The sequence below is a fragment of the Halichoerus grypus genome, chromosome 12 (assembly GCF_964656455.1).
Source record: "Halichoerus grypus chromosome 12, mHalGry1.hap1.1, whole genome shotgun sequence".
Taxonomy (NCBI): domain Eukaryota; kingdom Metazoa; phylum Chordata; class Mammalia; order Carnivora; family Phocidae; genus Halichoerus; species Halichoerus grypus.
In genome coordinates this window covers 105,985,616-106,005,081 of record NC_135723.1, presented here as the reverse complement: position 1 = coordinate 106,005,081, position 19,466 = coordinate 105,985,616, and the positions used below count along the sequence as shown (strand labels likewise).

The 19,466-nt window shown below is 43.5% G+C and overlaps 1 protein-coding gene across 5 annotated transcripts in view; it reads left to right on the top strand.

Moving 5' to 3' along the window:
* The window catches only part of NCAPG2 (non-SMC condensin II complex subunit G2), a 63,917-nt gene that overhangs the window by 20,878 nt on the left and 23,573 nt on the right, over positions 1 to 19,466 (top strand). For all 5 annotated transcript variants that reach the window (XM_036067099.2, XM_078059817.1, XM_036067093.2 and 2 more), the window contains 7 exons: positions 199 to 294; positions 2,244 to 2,369; positions 8,288 to 8,467; positions 9,718 to 9,870; positions 14,786 to 15,008; positions 15,239 to 15,336; positions 18,857 to 19,030. In XM_036067099.2, coding sequence (XP_035922992.1) covers positions 199 to 294; positions 2,244 to 2,369; positions 8,288 to 8,467; positions 9,718 to 9,870; positions 14,786 to 15,008; positions 15,239 to 15,336; positions 18,857 to 19,030 — 1,050 coding nt within the window. The remainder of the gene's footprint in view (positions 1 to 198; positions 295 to 2,243; positions 2,370 to 8,287; positions 8,468 to 9,717; positions 9,871 to 14,785; positions 15,009 to 15,238; positions 15,337 to 18,856; positions 19,031 to 19,466) is intronic.

The window sequence follows — 19,466 nt, the reverse complement described above, 5'->3', positions numbered from 1 at the left end:
GTGATTCCTCTCACATGTTTACTACTGTCAGTATATCTATCATTGTATCTTCTCCTCTTAGGAAAGAATTGTCAAGACTGTGAAGCACCGAGGGTCTGTTTTGGTGAGGACAACCTGCCCTCTCTCTTCAAAGTAGGATCTTAAGTGCTCTTTTTTAAAACAGCATTACCTTTCTTTTCTTCTTTTCTTGGCTCCTAGGTGCTGAGTTATTTTCATCATCAAAAGAAAGTTCGTCAGGGAGTGGAAGAGATGCTTTACAGATTATATAAACCCATCCTTTGGAGAGGACTAAAGGTACAGCTATTAAATACTCCATCCATGTTAAGAACATGCTAATTATGCTTTTGAATTTATTGTGCTCTAATTCAGAATTGTGATAAGGCAGTATAAATAAGACTAGAAGCTGGGGGCTTTGTGAAATTTTGGGATAAATGTTTTATTCTTTTATTAAAAACATTTTTAGGCCTAATTAACAAGTCAGGAAATGACAGATGTTGGCGGGGATGCGGAGAAAGGGGAACCCTCCTACACTGTTGGTGGGAATGCAAGCTGGTGCAGCCACTCTGGAAAACAGTATGGAGGTTCCTCAAAAAGTTGAAAATAGAGCTACCATATGATCCAGCAATTGCACTACTGGGTATTTACCCCAAAGATAGAAAAGTAGGGACCCGAAAGGGTACGTGCACCCCGATGTTTATAGCAGCAATGTCCACAATAGCCAAACTGTGGAAAGAGCCAAGATGTCCATCGACAGATGAATGGATAAAGAAGATGTGGTATATATATACAATGGAATATTATGCAGCCATCAAAAGAAATAAGATCTTGCCATTTGCAACGACGTGGATGGAACTGGAGGGTATTATGCTGAGCGAAATAAGTCAAACAGAGAAAGACGTGTATCATATGACCTCACTGATTTGAGGAATTCTTAATCTCAGGAAACAAACTGAGGGTTGCTGGAGTGGGGGGTGGGGTGGGAGGGATGGGGTGACCGGGTGATGGACACTGGGGAGGGTATGTGCTCTGGTAAGTGCTGTGAACTGTGCAAGACTATTGAATCTCAGATCTGTACCTCTGAAACAAATAATGCAATATATGTTAAGAAAGAAAAAAAGAAGAAGAATGTAGCAGGAGGGGAAGAATGAAGGGGGGGAAATCGGAGGGGGAGAAGAACCATGAGAGACGATGGACTCTGAAAAACAAACTGAGGGTTCTAGAGGGGAGGGGGGGGGGTGGGAGGATGGGTTAGCCTGGTGATGGGTATTGAGGAGGGCACGTTCTGCATGGAGCACTGGGTGTTATGCACAAACAATGAATCATGGAACACTATATCTAAAACTATGATGTAATGTATGGGGATTAACATAACAATAAAAAATTAAAAAAAAAAAAAACATTTTTAGGCCTATTAGACTGGCAATCTGAATTGGTTTAGGCTGACTCCACAGTGGGAAGGGGGTTTGTCATGCCATGTGAACCAGCAGAGGCATTGGGGGTCTGCATAGCTGAGCTGGGCCATCCTGGCCCTCAGGACCTTCTGCTGATGACTGAGACACAGGATGACAACCTTCCAGGGGTGCTGGAATGAACATGAGTAACTTTCAACATGGTAAATCTAGTGTTGGCAGAGAGACAGTCACTATTTCTTAGTGACATAAGGGGGACTTTGAGGCCAAGGAATCAGGTCTTTATTTTTTTAAGAAGATTTATGTATTTATTTTAGAGAGAGAGTGTGTGTGGGGGGGAAGGGGCAGAGGGAGAGAATCTCAAGCAGACTCCCTGAGTGGGGAGCCTGACCTGGGGCTCAGTCTCATGACCCATGAGATCATGACCTCAGCTGAAAGCAAGAGTTGGAGACTTAACCAACTGTGCCACCCAGGTGCCCCCAAAACACATAGTTTGTACTCTTTTTTTTTTAAGTAGGCTCTATGTGTGGAGCCCAGCGTGGGGCTTGAACTCATGACCCTGAGATCAAGACCTGAGCTGAGTTCAAGAGTCACATGCTAACTGACTGAGCTACTCAGGTGCCCCAGGGTCTTTTAATATCTGTGATTAGCGAGCCATGAGTTTGGTTTAGCTCACGGAAGGTCTCCTAAGTTTGGTCAGTTAAAAGATTGTGATTGTCTTTAATTTGTAAGTAAGTCTGTATTGAGATACTTAGAAGCATTATTTAGGAAATCTACACTGAGGCCTTTGAATGTTTGCTCCTTAGATTCTGAAACACTCTTTTCTTATTCCAGGCCCGAAACTCTGAAGTCCGGTCAAATGCTGCCCTGTTGTTCATTGAAGCATTTCCTATTAGAGATCCAAATTTTAATGCTATTGAAATGGATGGTGAAATTCAGAAACAGTTTGAAGAACTCTATGTACGTATTGCATGTGGCTGAGTCCCCTGCGATGTCAGCTCCCCTGGGCCTGCTGTGGGTCCTGGCTTCCTCCGTAACTACCTGTGTGCTGCCCTCTAATGGCAGGCTTTCCAGACCCTGACCTTCTTCACAGAAATCCGTGTTCCCCCGGTGCCTTCTGTGACAGCGTGGACCCAATTGTGTTTTATTCTTTTTCTCTTTGTCACCTTTGGAACACCTAATTATTTATTACTCTATATAGTTTTTTTTTCTTTTAATGGGTTATGTATTATTTCTTTTATTTTTTAGGTTTTTTTTTCTTTTTATTAACATTATTTGTTTCAGGGGTTATTACTCTATATAGTTTTAAATGTTTTCTTTTTTTTTAAGATTTTATTTATTTATTTGACAGAGAGATAGAGAGCACAAGTAGGCAGAGCGGCAGGCAGAGGGAGAGGGAGAAGCAGACTCCCTGCAGAGCAGGGAGCTCAATGCGGGGCTCGATCCCAGGACCCTGAGATCATGACCTGAGCCGAAGGCAGCCGCGTAACCGACTGAGCCACCCAGGCGCCCCTATAGTTTTAAATGTTTTACATGTATTCTTGTCTCCCCAGCATAGAGGCAGTATGACATGTGGTTATAGTAGGTCCCCAGATTTGATTCCACTTCTCTTTAGTTGTGTAACTTTGGGCAAGTCACTAACTTCTCTGTGTCTTTATCTGTGGTTTGGTGATGTTGGTATTGCCTGCACTGAAGTTGTGGTGTAGTGTGGACGAACAAACGCTGGCGATGTCTTAAGGCAAGCCTGTAAATAATGCCTGTTGCAATAGATTTTTCAAATGACTGATTTTTCAAATGAGACATGAGAACATTAGGATGCCACATTTATTTCCAAGGGTACTGCGGGGATTTTTTCATCTGGCTGGAAAGTGCTAGCCTCTGCTTATTTCTCTACATTCCCTAACATTTTCAGGGCTTCCTAACACAAGCTAAAAAATATTATTTATTGTCCTAGTTAGTAGAATAAAATTTTAAGAAGTGATAGCAAAAATGCCATGATAAAGATGGTTACCCATGGCATTCCTAAAATACTTCCTTTTGTTTGTTTGTTTTTTAAGTTTCAGGATTTTTTTTTTTGAGAGAGAGAGAGAGAGAGAGACCCCGAGACCTCAAAGGAGGGGGGGAGCAGAGGGAGACAGAGAAGCAGACTCCCTGCTGAGTGCGGAGCCCAGTGCAGGCTCGGTCCCAGGACCCTGAGATCATGACCCAAGCCAAAGTCAGACACTTAACCAACTGAGCCACCCAGATGCCCCTGTTTGTTTTTTTATTTAATGAAAACTCTCAGACATGCAGCAAGTTGAAATAATCGTATAACGAATATGTGTAGACTTAGCTCTTTGTATGGACATATACACATACACACACGTGCACAGACATACACACCTACACAGAGACACACATGCACCTAAAATGAACAGTCATTAGTATTTTGCTGTAAATGCCTTATCTGCATGTATATTTACCTAAAAGTCCCCTTGAGAATCATTAACATGGTGGGGCTAATGGTGGTGGGCAAATCAAAACTAGATTTTGGTAGTTTTTAGCCAAAAAACTATGAAAAACTTTTGCTCTTTTTTTTTTTTTAAGATTTTATTTATTTATTAGAGAGACAGCGAGAGGGAACACAAGCAGGGGGAGTGAGAGAGGGAGAAGCAGGCTTCCCGCGGAGCAGGGAGCCCGATGTGGGGCTCGATCCCAGGACCCTGGGACCATGACCTGAGCCGAAGGCAGATGCTTAATGACTGAGCCACCCAGGCGCCCTTGCTCTTTTTTTATTTTTTTATTTTTATTTTTATTTATTTTATTTTTTTTAAGATTTTATTTATTTGACAGAGAGAGAGACAGCGAGAGAGGGAACACAAGCAGGGGGAGTGGGAGAGGGAGAAGCAGGCTTCCCGCGGAGCAGGGAGCCCAATGCGGGGCTCGATCCCAGGACCCTGAGATCATGACCTGAGCTGAAGGCAGACGCTTAATGACTGAGCCACCCAGGCTCCCCCTTGCTCTTTTTTTAATAAAGATTTTATTTATTTGAGAGAGAGAGAGAGCATGAGCTGGGGGAGGGGCAGAGGAAGAAGGAGAAGCAGACTCCCCGCTGAGCAGGGAGCCTGACTCGGGGTTTGATCCCAGGACCCTGAGATCATGACCGGAGCCGAAGTCGGACACTTAACCGACTGAGCCACCCAAGTGCCCCAACGTTTGCTCTTTTTAACCCAGGTGTCCAAATCTATGAAACTTGTTTTTAAATGTGTAAGCGTCTGCCTTGGATGTGGTGGTGGAGCGTGTGCCGCCGGTCCAGCCAGCACACGCGTCTCAGGTTGCACCCGCCGTTTCACAGACAGGATGTGCACAGTGGCCCTCCTGCTGCTGAGTGGGACACATGAGCATCCTCTGTGGGTGTCCTGCAGGGGACCTCCTTAGCCCTTGTGCTGGGCAGCAGCACACATAGTGACTGAGAGCATGGAGTCACACATTTTGTTTTGTATCCCACTTTCCACTTAATAAGTCTGGTTTTGATCAGATTACTTAACCTCTTTAGTCCTGTTTCTTTTTTAAAACCTGTCAGATTGTGATAAGGTCTCAATGAGAAATTATATATAGAACATTTCGCTCAATCCCTAGCATTAAGAGGACAGTGGTTATAGGTGAAGGGGATTAAGAGTGCACTTATCTTTATGAGTACTGAGTAATATGTAGAATTGTTGAATCACTATATTGTACACCTGAAATAAATATAACACTATGTTAACTACACTGGAATTAAATTTTAAAAAAATATTATGTAATTAAAATGACAGTGGTTATTACTGTCCATAGGAACATCAAAAATATGTAAAATGATGTGATTATGTAATATAATATTAGGAACATATTGGTGAATCCTCTATCTCTTGTACTAGAAACTGAAATGAATTTCTAGGGGCGAGTTTAGTTCTAATTTACTAGATGAAAGGTGTATAGGGAGCTGTTGGTCTCTTACAGATGTAGATGCTGTCATATGCTTGGTACTTTGGGTATTAGAATATTGGCTAATGATTGGTGTAACTATATCCCTTTCTAGTCCATTGAAAATCCCTTATATTGTAAATTGAAGAAATCTTTTTTTTTTAAGATTTTATTTATTTATTTATTTGACAGGGAGAGACACAGCGAGAGAGGGAACACAAGCAGGGGGAGTGGGAGAGGGAGAAGCAGGCTTCCCGTGGAGCAGGGAGCCCGATGCGGGGCTCGATCCCAGGACCCTGGGATCATGACCTGAACCAAAGGCAGACGCTTAACGACTGAGCCACCCAGGTGCCCTGTAAATTGAAGAAATCTTACTGTGAGAGCATCATAGTTGGTAGAGATACTGTATGAATAAAAATGTTTCCATGCTACGAAGTTTCATATAATTTTAGCAAATGTGTAATATGTACATGTTAATAAGTTTAAGAGGCAGGACCTATGAAATAATTGTTTTACAGTGAAAAATAAATTACACATAGGAATGGCAAATTCTTATTAGAGAAAACACCTGAAAGAAATGCCAAGTCTAAGGAATAGACCGTATTAGGACTGGTAAGTGGATTGTGTGGTTTTGCACAAGTGGACAGGGCTTGTCAGCAGATTGGGTTCCCCTTGGGTTCTGTGGCTGAAGGACAGGCAGGCCAGTGACCCCAAGGTGACCAGATGGGGAGGGGCCTCCCCTTCTGGTGGCTTTCTCTCCTTTCTTTTTCCCTCTGTGGATTTGTAGGAGTTATTGCTGGCTTTTCTAAGCTCCTCTGTTCCCGACTAGGGCCATTTTTGAGAGCTCTTCCCTGCCACGTGTTTACCTTGGGAGCAAATGCACGAAGCTGTCGGTCGCCCTGCTACCATCTGTGTTCATGATCCCAGGTTTGGGCAAGTCTGCGCTCTGGAAGGACCTAGGAGTGTCTGGGTCACAACCTTTTCTGCTCGTCTTTTCATGAAATCTGTTCTTTCCTTCTTGTAGAAATCCCTCATTTTAGGGGCACCTGGCTGGCTCAGTTGGTTAAGTGTCTCCCTTTGGCTCAGGTCATGATCTCGGGGTCCTGGGATCGAGCCCCATGTCAGGCTCTCTGTTCAGCGGGGAGTCTGCTTCTCCCTCTCCCTCTGTGCTCTTTCTCTCTCAAATAAATAAATAAAATCTTAAAAAAAAAAAAAAAATCCCTCATTTCCAACGTTGCTATCTCTACTACCATCTCATTTTGGTCAGATTTGGAGGTGCTTATCCTAACTTGAAGGCTTTTTTTCCCCGTAATTAGAGTAATAATTATTCGTGCCTTTAAACTTTTATAATAGGAAGATTTGTACATAATAATAGAAAGCCTAGTATAATGAACCTCTATTTACCCATAATGCAGTTTCAGTATTTAGTGACCCAAACCTAATCTATTTCTTCTTTCCTTGTTTTGAAGCAGATCTGAGGTATCATCATTTTAACTCTAAATACTTAAGTAGGAATTGCTAAAACAGTGATTTTTTTAAAAGCATAATCATATCATTGTTACAACTAAAGAAAGATGAAAAGTAATTCCTTAATGCTATCAAATATTGGGTAATTGTTTTTTTTTAAACACTTAAAAAAACTTTTTTTTAAAATTTTTATTTTAAGTAAACTCTACGCCACACATGGGGTTTGAAGTCATGATCCTGAGATCAAGAGTCACATGCTCCCCTGACTGAGCCAGCCAGGCACCCCTGGGTTATTGTTTTTGAGTGATATTTCAATGACACTTTTCCCTGTTTTGTTTGAATCTGTGTCTAAATAAGACCCATGCATGTGATCAGCCAATATATTGATAATACCCTGTCCAGTAGCCTCCATCTCTCTCTTTATTGCTTACTATTTTTGTTGTTAAAGAAGCCAAATTATTCTTTTGTTTCTTGCATTCTGGGTTTTTTTTTTTTTTTAAGGTTTATTTATTTACTTGAGAGAGTGAGTGTGAGCGAGAGAGCAGGAGGCAGGGAGGCAGAGGGAGAAGCAGGCTCCCTGCTGAGGGCCCAATGTAGGGCTCGATCCCAGGACCCCAGGATCATGACCTGAGCCGAAGGCAGATGCTCAACCGACTGAGCCACCCAGGCACACTGAATTCTGGGTTTTACAGAACATATCCCTGTGGTCTTGTTATTATGTTCCTCTGCCTTTTGTATTTCCTGAATATCAATAGGTGTAGAGTTGATCAGTTATTTTTGTGGGGATTTTGTTTGTTGTGTCACATTCTTCATGGAGCTGTTGTGTACTTCCATCCAGAGATATACAACATCTTGTTTCTTTTTGTATTTTTAAAGAGGGTGGGGAGAGAGGAGGAGGGAGGGGGCAGAGGGGGAGAGAGAGAGAATCTTAAGCAGGCTCCACGCCCAGTGTGCAGCCTGACAGGGGCTCGATCTCACAACCCTGAGACCAAGACCTGAGCTGAAACTAAGAAACAGACACTTAACCAACTGAGCCACCCAGATGCCCCCTCTTTTTGTATTGTTAGCAACCACTGATCGCCATTTCTTGGATTAATTCATTAAGTAGAATAACTTTATTCTGGGCTTAGTGCATTACAGCATTTTGGAAATTCAAGAAAGTGGCTCACACGGCTGTGTCTGAAGGATCGTCTGAAGTCTGCATACCTCACTGAATGTGGGGGTGGTACTTGAGACTCTGCTGTCAGCAAAGTCCTATAGATGGGACTGGCAGATACGGCCCCACATGTAAATGCTCAACTACAGAAATGATAATAGTAAGAGACGTGTGAGTCTGCACAGGACCAGGATTTCTATAACGTGACATGTCTGCTACCTTGTGAGTGCAGAGAGTGCTGATGTGTAAAGGAATATGGATATAAAGGGAGCTGATCTAAGATTTCTAAGTCTTTTTCCCCTCCAACTTATAGAGCCTTTTAGAAGATCCTTATCCGATGGTCCGTTCTACAGGGATCCTTGGTGTTTGTAAAATAACTTCCAAATACTGGGAAATGATGCCTCCAACCATTCTTATTGATCTCCTCAAGAAAGTAACCGGGGAACTGGCATTTGACACAAGCTCAGCTGACGTGCGCTGTTCTGTCTTTAAGGTAGGATTTAAGCAATATTTATTTATCATAGAATAATTAGAAAATACAGAGAGAACAATTTTTAAATTACCCGTAATTCTACTCTTATAGATAGACTACTATGGACATTTTGGTTGTACATCCAAAGTAACATTTTTAAAAACCAAATTAAAAGTCTTCTACAAAAAAGGCCTACTTGAAATAATACCAGTTTTTAGTGGATGGCCTGGGTGAGTGGTGCACAGTGTTTTTAAAATAGGAGTTGTATGTAGTACTTATATTTTTTTTGTAATTATACATTAAAATTGACTTTTTTGGTATACTGTATGCACTTTTAACAAGAACCTACAAAACTATCCTTTCTCCCACCATCCAGTTTCAAGAGATATCAGGAACACATCTGGTCTTATTTCATCTTTAGCCAATTCATCATCTCCCACTATTGATTACTTTGAAACAAACCCAGGACACTATATCAGCTCACCTGTAAATATTTCAGTATAATGGTTAAAACATAAGGTCTTGTTATAGTTAATAGTAATATTGTAATAATATTGTATGGTGACAGATGGTAACTACACTTACCATCGTGAACATAGCTTAATGTATAGAATTGTCGAACCACTATGTTGTACACCTGGACGAATTTAACATTGTATGTCCACTATAATTCAAATAAAAAAGAGTTCTCTTTAAAAAATCCTTTTTCCTGATAACTGTAAAGCAAAGTGGAGTGTATCAGATCTTCAAATTGGTGACTGGCCTGAGCTTGGGCAGGTCACTCTATCACCTGTCTGAGGTGCACGTGGCTGTGTCCCCCCGTTAGGGGGGCTTTGTGCCCTCTGGTTTTCATGCAGGACTGAGTCAAGAAATAGGAGAATTCATGGGCTACTAAAAAAACGTGAAAGGATTGTTGGATCCGACACAAATTGGCTTTGGAGCCCTCTCCACCAGTAGTTGTTCTCTGTTTCTTTCAACTCTAAAAACCCTTTAAAATTTGTCTAAGAGAAAGCATTGCAGGATTATTTTATAACTGCTTTAATTTTGTTTGGATAGAACAATGGATGAACTGATTATCAGTGTTGAAGCTATACTAATTCATTGAAAGTATGCTTTTTATATGAAACTGTTTTAGGAAAGTGTTATTTTCTGTAGATGTATTTATTTCACTAGTAGTTCGCTAATAAGGATGGAACTGAATGTTTTCTTAACTGAACTTTTTATTGTTTATGTTCTAAATTTGAGTTGTTTTTATTTCTCCTTTTTGATAGTGTCTGCCGATAATTTTGGATAACAAATTAAGCCACCCATTATTGGAACAGCTTCTGCCAGCACTGAAATACAGTCTCCACGACAATTCAGAGAAAGTGAGAGTGGCTTTTGTTGATATGCTGCTGAAAGTCAAAGCTGTGCGGGCTGCTAAGGTAGGACAGGCAGCATTTTATCATTGAAGATGTGAGATTAAGAAGTACATTCGTTTTCATCAACAAAAAGACAAAGTAATTTTAATTCCAAGAGTTTTAGTAATCACATTTAAACTAGCCGATGTCTGGTATATTCTGCCAATTTATTGTGTCATAAAATTTTATTTGTTTTGTGATTTTCATTTAAGTTTCTAGAAGTATCATCAATGTGTGTTTTCTTTTTGGTGAAAGACATTAATGGAAGCAGCCCCCACCTTAAACTATATTTCCATCACGTGCATGAAAGCTTTTTTTTTTTTTTAAAGATTTTATTTATTTATTTGACAGAGACAGACACAGTGAGAGAGGGAACACAAGCAGTGGGAGTGAGAGAGGGAGAAACAGGCTTCCTGCGGAGCATGGAGCCCGATGTGGGGCTCGATCCCAGGACCCTGGGATCATGACCTGAGCTGAAGGCAGACGCTTAACGACTGAGCCACCCAGGCGCCCCACGTGCATGAAAGCTTTTGTTCAAATATTGTAATACTTGGCACTCAGTGACTACTTGAATATTACTGGGAGAACTCCCTTCACATTTTACAGAAGGAAGCAAGGAGATAATTGTGTTATGATGTACATTTTAACATGGTGTAAACTTTCGAAGTGAGGGTGTACTCCTTTAGCTTGAGTCCTGTTCAGCTTTTGGCTAAAAATGTTAGTTAGAAGGTTTTTTTTTTTTTAATTTATTTTTTAATTTTTTAATTTTTTTTTTAAAGATTTTATTTATTTGAGAGAGCGAGAATGAGAGAGAGCACATGTGAGAGTAGGGAGGGTCAGAGGGAGAAGCAGACTCCTCGCTGAGCCGGGAGCCCGATGCGGGACTCGATCCCGGGACTCCAGGATCATGACCTGAGCCGAAGGCAGTCGCTTAATGACTGAGCCACCCGGGCGCCCAGTTAGAAGGTTTTTTTTTTTTTTTAAAGATTTTATTTATTTATTTGACAGAAACACAGCGAGAGAGGGAACACAAGCAGGGGGAGTGGGAGAGGGAGAAGCAGGCCTCCTGCCGAGCAGGGAGCCTGATGCGGGGCTCGATCCCAGGACCCCGGGATCATGACCTGAGCCGAAGGCAGACGCTTAACGACTGAGCCACGCAGGCGCCCCAAGTTAGAAGGTTTTTAACGTCATTTGGTAACACTGTGTCTTTTCTTCCTCCATGCAGTACTTTTCTGAAATTTACTTAAAAATGCTAGTTTGTGCCAGCACAGAATTTGGGAGCAGCCTGACATGCCCATTGGTCTAGGGTTAACCGCGCAGGCCTGTGGGGTGTTCATGCACCGAAGGAGTGCTGTGTGGCCGTGAAAGGAATGAGCGCACGTGGGAGTCCCACTGAGACGGGAGTGAAAGCCGGTTAGGTGTGTGTAGCGTGCCGCCAGCTGTATAAAATGGGGAGCCTGTGTATGTGTTTGCTCAACTAGTGTAAGATGTTCCTAGAAGAAAATGAGAAGTTAGTAACAGTTGCCTGAGGTGAGGGGGTTGGATGTGTACGGATGGGGCACTGGGGAGGCCAGGATACATACTGTTTTATGGTTTTTATGAATTTTGAACTGTGAGTTTTTGTTGTTAAAAACTAAAAACCAAAGACTATTTTACATGACCTCCATAGCACACATCCCCCACGTCACACCCAAGCGCCCTTCCGTGTCGTTTTGTTGGAAGTCGCTGGACCGAGTGTGGGCTGTTTCAGGACCCCGCCCTGGCCCTCCCATCTGTTCGCGCGTCCTCAGGCCTGGGCTCTGTTGCCTGCGCTGCTGCAGGTGCCCGTGAGGTCGCGGAGCGCGCAGCCTCCAGCCTTGTTCTTCTTTCAGAGCTTTTTGACTGCTTTAGGTCTTTTGCATTTCCATATGTATTTTAGAATCAACATGTCCATTTTAAGAAAAAAGTTGGCTGCAATTTTTATCCCATTTGTTATTAACAGCTTAATAAAACTGAGTAGTTCTGAATCTAAGACGGAAATTTTGGTCTAGTGTTGTGTTTGAAGTGTTTTGTTTGCAGAGGACTATTGTGGTGATGTCTGGTGAGGAAATGTAGAGAGCAGTGTCTTCTCTTTATTAATGAGTCTACCTGAGAGAATAGGGGGGAGACCAGGTAAGATGAGGACAAAAGTTCTTTGACCTGGAAGTTTGGATTTTAGGAGAGTAGCAAGAAAGAAAGCATAATGTTTTACTGGGGTGCTTCTTTCATCTTAAATCTTAGCTGTTCAAAAGCCAGGCAGAGAATGATTTAGCTGTGAGATCTCTGGAAAGATGGAGAGGCAGCTAACAGGAAGTGGGAGTGGCTGATCGTCCACCATGTCAGAATGACGGGGGTCTCCTACTACGCTGTCAGACCCTGATCATGCTTGTGTTAGTAATGGACACACTTAACGTTTGAAGTGAAAGACCAGTTACTGATTTGCTTGTGGTCTTGTCTGTTGCAGATACCAACCTGCTGGTGATATGTTTGGGTAAAATAAAACTTCAGGTAATTGAAACAAAACAAATCAGAATCCTGAGCTAATTAGAATTGTTCTGCATTATTTGAGAAAGCGAATCAAAGAAAAACAATATGGGGAGTTTCTGGAAAGGCAGACACGCAGGAAGTGTTAGTTATAAGAATCACCCCGGAACCTGGCGTTTGGTAAGAGTGCCAATGGCTAGTTCCCATTCAAGATGGTGTAGTCTCCGTGAAGGCCCAGGAGTCAACCTTTTTAATGTGACTGGGGACAGACCGTGAACTTCTCAGGTACTGGCTGGGCTGTTGTGCTGAGATCTGGGATGTTTCCTGGTTATTTCTTGCAGCCAGGTTGGAGCTCTGAGGTCTCGAGTCTTGAAGAGCCCTTGCTTACCTGAGTTATCAAGTGGAGGGCTTTCTCTTTCCTCTGGATTTTTCCCTCTTGGGAATGGTCTGTTGCTGTGCCTGTTCTGAGGTTGACATTTACTGAAGGCAGAATTGACCCATGAGTTCTCATGTGGGGAAGGTGTGATGCTCCTGCTGAGGGTGCTGTTGCCCAGAGGAGCTCAGCAATCTGGAGTTGCCAGCTCTGCTCCTTGACCTGTTGCTTCCATTCTGCATCAGTGTATGGCCTGCACACCATCGTCCTCCACCTTACTGTGAGATCGCAGGCAGCGTAGTAGAGCAGGTGAATGGTGAATCCATTCGTTGGCCATTTTGGTCTTGGGTTGAATCTGCTTTTGCGGTGGTTGTGAAATCGCACCAGGTAGCTAGGTGCGCTTGAGTGTTTGGGCAAGTGTTTTTTGCTGGTGTGGTTGTTAGCCAACCCTGCTGTTGAGGATCACAGCTCAGTACACTCACATTCACAACCAGTAGCCCATCTGGACCGGCACGCAGGCAGGGAGGGCGCAGGGGAGGTGAGGGAGGAGGGAAGTTGTTACAGCCGCCAGATGGAGCCTCAGACTCATCACTACCACCTTCTCTGGAACCTGGAAAGTACTGCCTCTCACCCGTAATTGCCAGCCTCACTCAGTCATTTTTCTAGTTAGTTGGCTGTGGGCTCTCTTCTGTGAAGCCACTGCCTCTGGTGGGGCGAGGGCTGAGAGCCGGGCCCCCATACCATCCTCTCTGCGTGACTTACTGCTGGTGGCACTGGTGCCATTTGCCCCCCAGTACCACTGTGAGTAGCAGTGTTGGCTGTGGGACTTGGGCTTAGTTACTGTCTTTATTTACTCTAATAACTTTTTCAGAAATACCAAGAGGTGTCTAAGTGGAAGTGTCCCAGGAGGTTTCTGGGGGAAGTCATCAGTAGCATCAGATGCTCAGAGACTTCCTGGAAGGGGAGGTGTGAATATGTTCATCTGGATTTTCAATAGAAGGTCATTATGACCTTGGCAAGAACAATTTCAGTGAGGGTAGAAGCCGCACTACTGTGGGCTGAGCTGTAAGTGGGGTGGGGAAGAAGAGGTGGGGGCAGAGGCAGGTCCCAGGGCAGAGGGAAGGTGAGCTGCAAGGAGAAAGGAAATTCAAGCAGAGTTTTGTGGGAGGCTTTTGTTTTAAGAGGTGGAATGACTTGAAAATACTTAAATGCTGATGAGAAAGATCCAGTTGAAAATCCTGGAAAGGGGGCAGATTGTTAGAGCTAGGTCCTTGAGGAGAATGCGTGTCGGTGGTATTATCCCCATTATACAGAGGAGGAAACTGCCAGCTATAGGTATTTGTACAGGATTGCCAGCCGAGAAGTGACTAGGACAGGATTTGAACGCTCCACCATTAGAATCTGTTTTCTTTCTCCTGCTGTTTTTCTCTTGTCTGGAATGTCTTGCTTGGAAGTTTGTCTCTCTTCTGTAGGCAGTAGACAACTTCGAGGCTTTGGAGCGGAGGGGCTAGAGGACAGTCGTGGTCACGCAGCAGCTGTACGGTGGGCTAAGCTGGCCCTGGAGCGGGGAGGCAGCGATGGGCCAGAGGGTGCTGCCTGCCATGGGTGGGGGACCAGGTGTCTCTGGGGTTCAGGAGTGATGTCTCCGACGTAGGGAATAGGGTATCCACTTTAGCTCTCTGTGTCAAAGTGTTGTAAATTTTTCTATTCACTTTTCACATTAATGGGCCGAAGTTGGTGTTTCAGGAAATTTTTAAATTATGAGACTGATAATCATAGTTATCATTTGAGAGTTTACACCAAGCATGATACTAATTAGTTGTAATTAACCCTCCCAACAGTGTTATACTTCAGTACCTTAATAACGTCAATGCTTTTTAAAATATGGATTTATTCTAATTTCTCTACAGAAGAGTCACAGTTTCTGGTATAGTCATTTGAAATGAATTTTCTTGACTATAAAGATTAGTTCCTTTTTTATTTTGCTCAGGAAATTTTGCTTAGAAAGTGTTTTCAAGATTACAGGGACAATTGACTATTCCCTTCTGTGTATGTTTTACATAGTTTTGGAAAATATGCCCCATGGAGCATATTTTGGTTCGTCTGGAATCAGAATCCCGGCCTGTGTCTCGGCGCCTGGTGAACCTTATCTTCAACTCTTTCCTGCCCGTGAACCAGCCCGAAGAGGTGTGGTGTGAGCGCTGCGTCACGCTGGTCCAGATGAACCACGCAGCCGCCAGGAAGTTCTATCAGCATGCTCACGAGCACACCGCCTGCACTAATATAGGTGTGGGACGCCTACATCTCCGTGCTCGTTGTGTTGTGTCCCTAAAGCATAACGAATGTCCCATATCCTCAGTGTTGGTCATTTCAGTAAACTCCACGCTGTAGTGCATTTCTTAATGATTTCCTTTAAAATGATACTTTTAATTGTTTGGGATTATAATCTTACTGTTAGAAAGATAATTTTGTTGAAGAAACATGTACGTTAATTATCGATTATTTTAAACATTTTAGCAAAGCTGATTCATGTGATTCGCCACTGCTTGAATGCCTGCATCCGGAGGGCTGTGCGCGAGCGCCACGAGAGCCACGAGGAGAGGGAGAAGGAGAACGTGAGTGTAGTCGGGTTTGCCCCGGCCCAGCTGCACCTGCGGCCGTGTTGCCTCAAGGAACACAAGGTCCCTGTGCCCCTTGCTTAGAGAAAGGCAGAACACTGGCATTTCCATGGACTGTTATGTTAGCAATATTTTGATTTCCCATTATCCCTTTAGTATTGATAATTCAGCAAGTTATTGTAGAGGATCATGAATAATGTTTTTGAAAGAATTGCTCTATATCCTTTGTAGTTCATTGTGGAGTTTGGGTAGGATTTAACACAGAGGAAAATTTACTACTGGTAACACCTGTCCCAAATTTTGGCCTTGGCCTTAAGCTTCTCTGTATATTTTAATTCGACCTGGGTATAGCATACACCTGGATTGGATTCTGGATGTTACCATATTTTATAATTAGTGGGTGTTAATGTTCTTAAGGATTTACTCATAGCCACTGCTGTGAGATTCTACTAGAAACATCTGGGGGTTGAATTTCTAGGAATGAGCTTTATTTAGAACTATTTATTTATTTATTCATTTATTTATTTATTTGAGAGAGAGCACAATCAGGGGGAGCAGCAGAGGGAGAAGCAGACTCCATGCTGAGCAGGGAGCCCGATGTGGGGCTCGATCCCAGGACCCCAGGATCATGACCTGAGCTGAAGGTGGACGCTTAACCAACTGAGCCATCCAGGCGCCCTTAGAATTATCTTTTAAAAAGTAATTAATTGGGGCGCCTGGGTGGCTCAGTTGGTTGAGCATCCGACTCATGATTTTAGCTCAGTTCATGACCTCAGGGTCTTGGGATCGAGCTCGAGTGCGGCTCTGCTCTCAGCTGGGAGGTCTGTTTGAGATTCTCTCTCTCCCTCTCCCACTGCCCCTTCCCCTGCCCGCACACGTGTGCGCGCGCACACACACACTCTCAAATAAATAAATCTTCAAAAAAACTAATAAAAATTAAAAAAATAAAAAGTAGTTAATCAAAGGGACTGGTTAGCTGCTATTTCTTCAGAATCCAGAGTGACCACTTAAAAGAAATTTAAGAGAGACACATTACTTATAAGCAGTATCCTAAGCTTATAAACAAACTTTCATGCTTATGTACATCTAAAGTAAAATTTGGGAGTAGTTTTGTAGTACCCAAATAGATTAGGAAACTGGCCTTTAAAAGAAGTCGCAAGAGACAGTCTGTGCTTTTGCTGAGACCTGGTCCTGCATGTAGGCCCCAAGGCGAGGTCCTCGCATACAGTCTGACCCTGCCTCAGTCCCCGCCTGCGTCGCACCACCTCTGACACAGGCCTCTTTGTAGGAGAGGGTGCCAGGTTTGCTCACGGGTCTCACGCTGGCCTGACGACTTCTGCATGCACCCCAGGGACACCTGTGCCCATGGGCTTGCAGCTGGAGGGCCACCACTCCATCAGCCTAGACTCTGTTTAACCACGTCCTCGTCTCTTGGGGCGCCTGGGTGGCTCAGTCGGTTAAGCAGCTGCTTTCGGCTCAGGTCATGATCCCAGGGTCCTGGGATGGAGCCCCACATCGGGTTCCCCGCTTGGCGGGAAGCCTACTTCTCCCTCCCCCACTCCCCCTGCTTGTGTTCCCTCTCTCGCTGTGCCTCTCTCTGTCAAATAAATAAATAAAATATTTTAAATTAAAAAAAAAAAAAAACAAGTCCTTGTCTCTATCCCAGTCAGGGAGGCAGGTGTGGAATCAAGGAGGAAAATGCACAGAAAGAGTGGGACTGGGTTTTATCCTGACAGTGGACCCCGACTAGCAGTTCTAGCCACTCACAGACCTCCTCGGCCTCAATTTGGAAAGCCTTCAGCCCAGGGCATTTGGAGTTAGTTCTGCTTTTATTTTTGGTGGAATTTAAGTTCCTCTCTCCAGGGTTTTTCCCTCAGTATACAGATTGTATGGGCAGAATTTTTCAGGAAGCTGACCGCATCACCCTACATCTTCAGAAACCTCAGCTGGAGAGGCCAGCATGACAGTCTCAGTCCACGGTTCTGGCGCGTGGGGTCACGGCGTGGGAGGTGGAGGCAGTGATGCCCAGGGAGAAAGCACAGCTTCTCCTGGGCCACCACTGCAAACTCAGACTGATGGTGGAAATGGTTTGCAGAAGAGCAGAGACATAGTTTGTGATGTACTAGCTGAGAGACTATTACATTTTGTAAATTTTGAAGAAACCCTCCACCCCTATTATTAAAAACCTAGGTATTTTTTATAACACTTTGGGTCAGTTTCTGTACCATTAGAAAACACAAGCTTTTAGAAGTGTGTAGGTCTATTACAGTTTATATTAGACAAGAAATACACTTTGTCATGTGGCTATTCTCATTCTGTTTAAGTAAACTGCACCCGACGTGGGGCTTGGATTCAAGACCCAGAGATCAAGGGTCACATGCTCTACCGACTGAGCCAGCCAGGTGCCCCAAGTTTGTTTTCTTTTAAACTGTCTTTTTTCATTGCGTTTGAGTAGATAGCACAACAGTACCAACTCCTGAAATGAATCTTCTTTTGCATCCCAAGGTAGTCCCTTTTCAGGAAATTGTCTGTAGTGGTTGCTCGCAGGTTATCAGATGTCTTTGGTCAGTCCCATTGTAGGGCTGGCTAGCAGACCCTGTCAGTGTGTGTGTGAGCTGGTTGTGTTCTGGGGTCTGTGTTCTGTGCAAAAGAAGACTTGCCAGGGGGCATCTGTGGCTTAAATGGAGCACGCAGAAGAACATAGCAGCGATTATTGCTCACAGCCAGCGTAAGCTCAGAAGGTGTGAACAGTGTGTTATTTTAGAACAAACTGAGGAAGCCAGTGATTGAGTGGGAGTTGGTCATCATCAGCCCTCCCCAGGCCTGCATAGTGGAGAGCCTGGGGTGATCTGACGGGCCGAGTTTGTAGCTGAGTCTCAGTAGCAATCACATTAGGTAAATCCTTCCTTCCTCCCCCAGTCTGTTCACATCAAAGTGTATGGCAAGAAGTGACATCTTGCAGTAATTCAGAAGATTCAGTAGAAGTATGCTCTTTACTTGCTTATTATGTCCCTAAAGACAATAGTTTATACATTTTGATTTTTAGAGGATTTTTAGTTCACATAAAGTGTTGATTGAAAGGATATAGGGTTCATTTAGCATTTATTTCTTGAGTGGGCTTTTAAAGGCATTTACCTCTACTAGAGATTTTCTTTCCTTTCCTTTTTTTTTTTTTTTTTTTTTTTAAAGATTTTATTTATTTGACAGAGCACAAGCAGAGGGAGAGAGAGGGAGAAGCAGGCTTCCCGCTGAGCAGGGAGCCCGATGTCGGACTCGATCCCAGGACCCTGGGATCATGACCCGGGCCAAAGGCAGCCGCCGAACCGACTGAGCCACCCAGGCGTCCCTCTACTAGAGATTTTCAAATAGAAGATAAAATCATTTTCATGAAATGAAAATAGACTTGATACCCTTTATGTTTCTTCTTCAGGTCTGGAATGTACTTTCAAAGATAGAGCTGTTGTCATAATAGTTGTTATGATTTGATTCTTTCACAATCAAATTATTTGTATCTTAGGTTCTGGACAAAACATTGTCTGTAAGCGATGTTGCATCCATGGCCGGTTTGTTAGAAATCGTTGTGATTCTCTGGAAAAGTATTCACAGAAGTATGGAAAATAATAAGGAAGCCAGAGTTTACACCATTAACAAGTTTGCCTCTGTGCTCCCTGAGTACCTGAAAGTCTTCAAGGTAAGACTGCTCACACTGTGGGTGGGTGTATTAAGATTGCATTTGTGCAGAATTAGCCAAAATGCCCAACACGCTTACCTGGCAGGACCTGGTTGGTCATGTGTAAGGGGGGATGCTGAGCCAGTGCTCACCTGGCAGGGGAAGTGGCCTCTTGCCTTTCTCGAGGGTGCAGGCCATATGTCTTCCCATTTCATATCCCCAGCACTCAGGGAAATTTGGGGGTGAGTGCTCAGTTTTTCTGTCTTCAATGGTCTGTGACACCATTTGAGAATTTAGTTTGACTAGCTGGGAATTGAGAAAGAAGAGTTGGCAAACATGATGCCATAGCGGCTAAGTTTCGTGAGCACTTTTAGGCATTTGATGGCATACTGTAAGCAAATGGGTTTCTGAAGTGTTTGAGTTGTGTCTGCAAATAGAACCATGCATATAACTTCTA